Below are 7,131 nucleotides of genomic sequence, written 5' to 3'. Positions count from 1 at the left end.
TTCTCATAGCCTGTCTTCAAGAAGTTTCCATTTGTTCCTGAAGAGAAGAAACCATTTTGTTACTTGCTATGTATGTGACTTTAAACAAAGTTCCCTCATCTCACTGGGCCTCAGTTTCCTCTTCTGCAAAATAAAAGGGTTAACCAAGTCTTAAAATCCTATGAGGGGAGCAAGGCAACTTAACTGGAAGAGGAATTTAACTGGAAGTGTAGTGATATATAGTGTAGAGGAAAAAGGAAATAAAAGAAAGTAGACATGAGAAAAAGTCATTCATTTATTCATTTAGCAAGCATGTTCAGTATTTATGGTTATGCACTGTGCTATTCAAGGAGGTGACATTTCAAAACAAATAATTTTTTTTAATGCCATCTCTACCTTAAGGAACAGATGATCATTTTAATTGTAGAGATGGTGGTTAAATAACTATTATCCTTTATCCAACCTTGATTTTCTTTCACAGAACTTGAGCAAAAGTCTCCTTTCCTCACTTCAAGCTACACTGCTCCCAAGGGCTTATTCCTAGTCTCCAGAAGTTCAAACTAGTTTAAGGTAAGCTTTATCAAAAGCCTTTGTAGCTTCTTACCAGCTGCTTGTTATGAGCTCCCTAACAAAGGTTCTCTGGCTGCCACTGGCTTTCCTCGTTAGCAAGTAGTGTTCCATTTTCTTGCTACACAGTCTCTCCATCTTCATTAGGAAAGGGAGAACTTCATGAATGGGGGGGAAAAGTGTAAGATCTCTCCTCCAATACCCCTCTCTCCCAGATACTCTTAGTTTTTTCACCTCCATATCAGCAGAAAGAGAAATTAGAATTACTTGCAATGCTTATGCTTGCCAACATGAAAACATTTATGGCCTTTTTTCGATCCAGTAGGTTCCCTGATAAGAGAAATGATTATTAATAACCAATGATTTGGGGAGATCCAGAGTTCCCTCTTTTTTCTATAGTCTTCATTTCAAAGTTCAGTCTCCTGGAGGACATTACTGATAATAAGATTGAATTACTGTATTTCACCACATAATTATCACACCTTTTTTTTAGTCCAAAATTGGTTTATAACCTTTCATCACATAATCATCACATGGTATGACTCTGTTTGTCATGCCACTTAAAAGGTAAATGAAGTAGCAATGTATTCACCAGTGGCATGCGAGCCTAGAATTCTCAGCACACTCACATTCTCAGTATTCAATTTTAATGTATATTCACAGGTATTCCATGCATCAAGTATTCCATGCATCTTAATATTGCACCAAAGACAGATTAATAGTAAATTATTTTTAAGTAATGCCAGCATAATTTTTAAGAAAGATTCACATAATGGTTGTACCCCACTTGAAAAAAAAACTGGTATAAAATCTGCAAAATGATTGTGTGAAAACTAGTATAAAATCTGCAACCATTATGTGGTGAAGTATAGTAACTGTCCTCAATCTTAGTCAGACCCCACCCAACTCTACAAGAAATTTAATCCCCTTGTGTTCTATTCAGGTTTGGGTGGGGATAAATTCTTTGATTAGATTGCCCAAGGCTGGAGGTAATTCAAAAGTAAATTATATAATCAAAGTTCATTAGAACAGGCCTAGCTCACATTGTAATATTCATTCTCTCATTACTTGTTACTAATTCTAATTTACTAATTACTAATTAATGATGATTGCCAGCTTCTAGAATGCTCACTTTTCCAAGGCTACATAAACCTTGAGTCTGCAGCCGTGAGGGTCTTTGGCATTTGAGAGTTGCCACTGACCTCTTTTATTGAAATGCTAGCACTATTAATCAAATGACTAATTACCCAGAAATTATGTCTCTTGAACTTTTTAAACATCACACTGTCTATTTCTATTTGAGCAGAAAAGGTACTTAAAGCACTAGCATTTAAACTTTTTAAGTCCTTAGTTTAGTTTTGTGTGTACAGTTTCCTAAATGGTCTTGTTCATGACCAAAAATCTTTATAGCAGGTCATTTTGTAGAGGGATTGAAATTACCAAAACATTACACTCAAGACTTTTTTATAAGGACTGTTTATACTTCTAGATGAATGTTATATTTAAATGGAAAATCTAAGAAGGGTCTTAAACATATTTAAAATAGTTTCCTCACAAGGAGGGTTTGGTACTGTACAAATTGAGTTTAAAGAGATACAATGACATAAAGAACTAAAGCTCAGAAGAAACATAAATTTGGGAGCCAGGAACAAAGAGGTTGCATTCAAAGCCATGAGACAGAATCAGTTTAGTATGGGAGACAGTGTAAAGAGAGAACAGACAATAACTGAAATTTGGGGAAATAGTCAGAGTTGGGGTGGGGGATAAGAGAAAGTTGACCCAACAAGTAAGACAGAAAAGCAAAATGAGAGAAGCAGGAGGAAAACTAGGAAAGTGAAATGTCATGGAAGCCAAGGAAAGAAATGGTTTTAAGGAAGACACTAGGCCAGGGGTAGCCTTCTAGGTCCTTAAGTGTAGCCTTTTGACTGAGTCCAAGTTTTACAAGAACAAATCCTTTTATTAAGGTGATTTGTTCTGTGAAGTTTGGTTTCAGTCAAAGGGATGTACTTGAAGACCTAGAGGGCCACAATTGGCCTCAAGGCTGCAGGTTCCCCATCCCTGCACCAGACCTGTCTCCCATATATAAAATGAGGGTGCTGGATTAGATAGCCTCTGAGGTCCTTTCCAACTTCTGATCTATGATCAAATGAAGCTTATGGGCCAAAAGGACTTTTAAGAAGGCTATTGGACTTGCCGATTAGGATGTTACTAAAGGACTTGAAGAGCGCAGTTTTTTGTTGAATCATAGGGAGCAGAGGCCTGCTTTTTTAAAGTCTAAGGAGAGATTAGGTGGCAAAGAAATGGAAGTAGTTGTAAACCATCAATGTGAGATGCATGTATCCATCCCTAGAGAAAGAACTGATGGTGTCTGAATGGAGATTGAAGGATACTTTAACTTTCTTTTTCTTTCTGTTGAGAATGGATTCAGAGTGGGATTGGGAAGAGGTGGGAATAGAATAAGCAAGGTTTGCAACAACAATAATAGTGAGTATGGTAATGAAAAGGAAATGTGTTATTATCTTTCTTCTAGTCCAAACCAATAACTCATCAGTGCAGGGAGCTCCCAGGTAAGGAAAACCCTACTCCCATGAAGACTACCAATTTATCTACAATTTGCAGTATTGAAGAGTTGCCTGGGGCACTGAGAATCTTTGTTCCAGAAGCAGAACCTGAAATCAGATCACTCTGACTCCAAGATCTGAGCCATGCTATCTCCATTATCATTTGCAGGGTATCATAACTATCATCTATATATAGTAAGTTGAGAATGAATGGGAATGGGAATGAATTAAAAGGCCTACATTTGAGTTCAAAAATTGATCTATACAAGTATAGGATAGAGAGACATGGTTAGATACCACTCAAAAAAGCAAGGGGAGGCAGGGCAGGGCTAGACTGCTAGCTCAATGTGGATCAATCTTTTGACCTGGCAGCCAAAAAAGCTAATATAGGTTTATGTTTCATGAATGGAGACACGGCATCCAGGAAAAGGAGGGCAAAATCCGGATAAAACTTGCTATGGTCAGACCTCATCTAGAGTTTTGCATTCAATACTTGCCTCCACATTTTAAGAAGCACATTAACAAACTGGAGCACCATAGCATGACCAGGAGAGAACTAGAGACCAGGCTATGTAAAGAATGGTTTAATGGAATAGCATATGTTAAACCTGAAAAAGAAAGCAGGGGTATATAATAGCTGCCTTCAAATATTTCAAGTTTGGGGGCAGCTAGGTGGCACAGTGGGTAGAGCACCAGCCCTGGAGTCAGGAGGACCTGAGTTCAAATCCAGCCTCAGACACTTGACACTCACTAGCTGTGTGACCCTGGGCAAGTCACTTAACCCCATTGCCTAGCAAAATACAAAATATATACATATATATATTTGAAGTTTTATCACATAGAGAAGGAATCATCTTTGTTTTGCTTGGCATCAGAGGGCACAAGTAGGAGCAAAGGGTAGAAGCTGTACTGAAGCACATTTCAGCTCAATGTAAAAGTCATTTGTTTTTTAAGTTGATGATGTACAGGGCAAAGTGCACAGTCTAGTGATTGGAGGTCCTAGGAGTGAAAATATTAGGAAGATTGTTATTGTATATGTGGATAAACCAAACTGATATACTGGAGTGGGAACGTCACCATGTAGTAACAAAATCCAGGGTGCAACCATGACTGTAGGTGGTTGATATACAGTATAGGTGAAAATCAGAGGAGTTGAATATGTAGGACTATGAAGTTTGTTTGAGTCACCATTATAGATATCTCCAGGAGTTTGAGTATAGAGAAAAACAAGAACCAAGTGGCAAAATTATCCAGGAAGATGGAAGTGGGTGGTACAAAATTGCGAGCATGACTTTAAAAAGATGATAGTCAGGGGGCAGCGAGGTGATGTGGTGGATAGAGTACCAGCCTTGAAGTCAGGAGGACCTGAGTTCAAAACTGGCCTCAGACCAAAACACTTGACACTTACTAGCTGTGTGACTCTGGGCAAGTCAGTTAACCCCAATTGTCTAAAAAAAAAAAATTATAGTCAGGCAGCATGTACTGTAAAGTTGATGGTTCTTACTACCCCAATACACAATATCAAAATGATTTCCAAATCAGTTGGTTCAGAGAAGGCTCAATGGGACGAAGTACAAGTTCTGAGCCAGAGGAGTTAAAGAAACCAATCTTTTCTGACCTGCAAATATGGACTTGGTGAAGATAGATTAGTAGCAGCAGAAACAGCAACAGTAGTGGTGGTGGCAGTAGTAGTAGTAGCAGTGGTAGTAGTAGTAGTAGTAAGTAGTAGTAGTAGCAGCAGCAGCAGCAGCAACAGCAGCAGCAGCTAGAATTTATATAGTGCCTTAAGGTTTACAAAACACTTTGCATACGTTGTCCAATGTGATGCTACTCTGTGAGGTAGATTCTATTATTATTGCCATTTTACAGATGAAAAAAACTGAAACTGAAAAATTTTAAGTAATCTGCCCAGAGCTATACAACTAGTAAGAAAGGATTTGAACTCAAGATCTTCCTGACTCAAAGTTCAAAGCTCTACCTACCATGTCACTCGCCACCCCAGAATTACAGTGCAGTGATGGGTTTAAAAATGAAAAGAAAGGAGCAGGGAGGTGGTACAGTGGATAGAGCAAGGGCCATGAAGTCAGGAGGACTTGAATTCAAATCTGACCACAAATCTGACCCTCTGTGTGATCCTGGACAAGTCATTTAACTCCAAATGTCTCCAAAGGAAAAGGGAAGAAAAAGATGGACATGCAAAATAAAGGCAAGAAATCAGCAGTTGCTCTGGGAAGAAGGGCTGAGAGAAGTATGGGAAGAACATGACATGAAAAGGTCCCTAGGGACAAGCTGTCTTGTACAAGGTATGCTTCCTAAGGGAAATGGAATTTGTGAGGAGCTGTCCATTAGCCTAGTGAGCAGAGGAAATACAAATGAGATGATTCCAGTAGCTCTCTCAACTTTTCTCTCCCAATCTGACTTCCTCTCCTCCTCTCCCAGCTTCTCCACAGATTTCTTTCTTTTTCACCCTTAGATCCAGCAAAGTCAGCAATGAAAAATCTCACGACACTGACTGAGTTCACCCTTCTGGGACTGACAGATGCCTCTGAATTCCAAGTTGCAATATTCCTCTTCCTCTTTTTCACCTATATGTTCAGCATCTTTGGCAATCTGACCATCATCACCCTTACCTTGCTGGATTCCCATCTCCAGACCCCCATGTATTTCTTCCTCCGCAATTTCTCCTTCTTAGAAATTTCATTCACGTCTGTTTTCACTCCCAGACTCTTGTTCAGCCTTTCAACAGGAAACAAAACCATCAGTTTTGCTGGATGCTTCACTCAGTACTTTTTTGCCATATTTCTGGGGGCAACAGAGTTTTACCTTCTGGCTGCCATGTCCTATGACCATTATGTGGCCATCTGCAAACCTCTGCATTACACAACCATAATAAACAGCAGAGTCTGCAACCAACTTGTCCTGTGCTCTTGGCTGGCTGGGCTCTTAATTATTTTATCACCAATCATCCTGACAAGCCATCTGGATTTCTGTGCATCCAATGTGCTAAACCACTATTACTGTGACTATGGGCCCCTCTTGCAAATTTCTTGCTCTGACACAACCCTCTTAGAGGTGGTTGATTTTATTCTAGCACTGGTAACGCTTATGATCACTCTTGTGCTGGTGATTCTCTCCTACACAAACATCATCCAGACCATTCTTAGGTTTCCCTCTGCCCAACAGAAGAGAAAAGCCTTTTCCACCTGTTCCTCCCACATGATCGTTGTCTCCCTCTCTTATGGTAGCTGCATCTTCATGTATATTAAACCATCAGCAAAGGAAGGTATTAGTTTCAACAAAGGAGTAGCTGTCCTTAATACCTCAGTTGCCCCCTTACTTAGTCCTTTCATTTACACTCTAAGAAACAAGCAAGTGGTACAAGCCTTCAAGGACATGGTCCGAAAAATCATGAGTATTTGAGGAAACACATAATTCAAGCCTAGATGGATAATCTACATAAAATATGTAAGATTCATTGTCTCCCTTATGACATTTCATACTAACCCTTGATCCCCAAGTCCTTCAATTCTATAATCCAAATCTTCTCAAAGTCACCCTTATCACATTCTCCCTCTACTAACTATGAGAATGTTAATGCATTGCTCTTGGAAATAATGTATAAGTTTGATTTCCCAAATTATCAATCCCTGGCCTCACTTCCTTATATGTTTTGCTGCCTCTTATTAGAATGTAACCTTCTTGAGGGCAGGGACTGGCATTGTCTTTGTATTTGCATTCTCAATCTTAACACAATCTTAATTGGCACACAGAAAGCACTTTTTTCATTCATCTATTCATTCATTTATTCATTCCATTTACTTCCTCATTCTAAGTCTGCCTTCTCCAAGAAATAGTTCCTAATAATGAGTATAGACTGGATTCCCAGCAAGTACAAATACTTTTCACCGTTCCATGTATGACCATTGAAAAGAAAAACACTCTCCAAAGCACTCTTCTGATTGTATTATTTCCTCATGTGAAGGAAGGGTCAAGGGTAAAACTGTTCAGGGTCTTGGTCCTCTGT

At 39.1% G+C, this 7,131-nt stretch overlaps 1 protein-coding gene across 2 annotated transcripts; it reads left to right on the top strand.

Annotated features, from left to right (window-relative positions):
* Nucleotides 1-2,052: 2,052 nt before the first annotated feature.
* On the top strand, nt 2,053-6,527 carry LOC114032460 (olfactory receptor 6C4-like). 2 transcript variants are annotated; one of them, XM_027847772.1, is made up of 2 exons: nt 2,053-2,070; nt 5,592-6,527. In XM_027847772.1, exons 1-2 carry the CDS (start codon nt 2,053-2,055, stop codon nt 6,525-6,527), a joined length of 954 nt encoding a protein of 317 aa, XP_027703573.1. The 2 variants fall into 2 exon arrangements, with proteins under 2 accessions (XP_027703573.1, XP_027703575.1); XM_027847774.1 differs by lacking the exon at nt 2,053-2,070 and having other exon boundaries at nt 5,580-6,527.
* The last annotated feature ends 604 nt before the right edge of the window (nt 6,528-7,131 follow it).

Source organism: Vombatus ursinus, unplaced genomic scaffold, assembly GCF_900497805.2.
Source record: "Vombatus ursinus unplaced genomic scaffold, bare-nosed wombat genome assembly UNPS02005313.1, whole genome shotgun sequence".
NCBI classification, from domain to species: domain Eukaryota; kingdom Metazoa; phylum Chordata; class Mammalia; order Diprotodontia; family Vombatidae; genus Vombatus; species Vombatus ursinus.
Note: the sequence above shows the minus strand (reverse complement) of the source record. Positions and strands in the feature narration are given on the sequence as shown.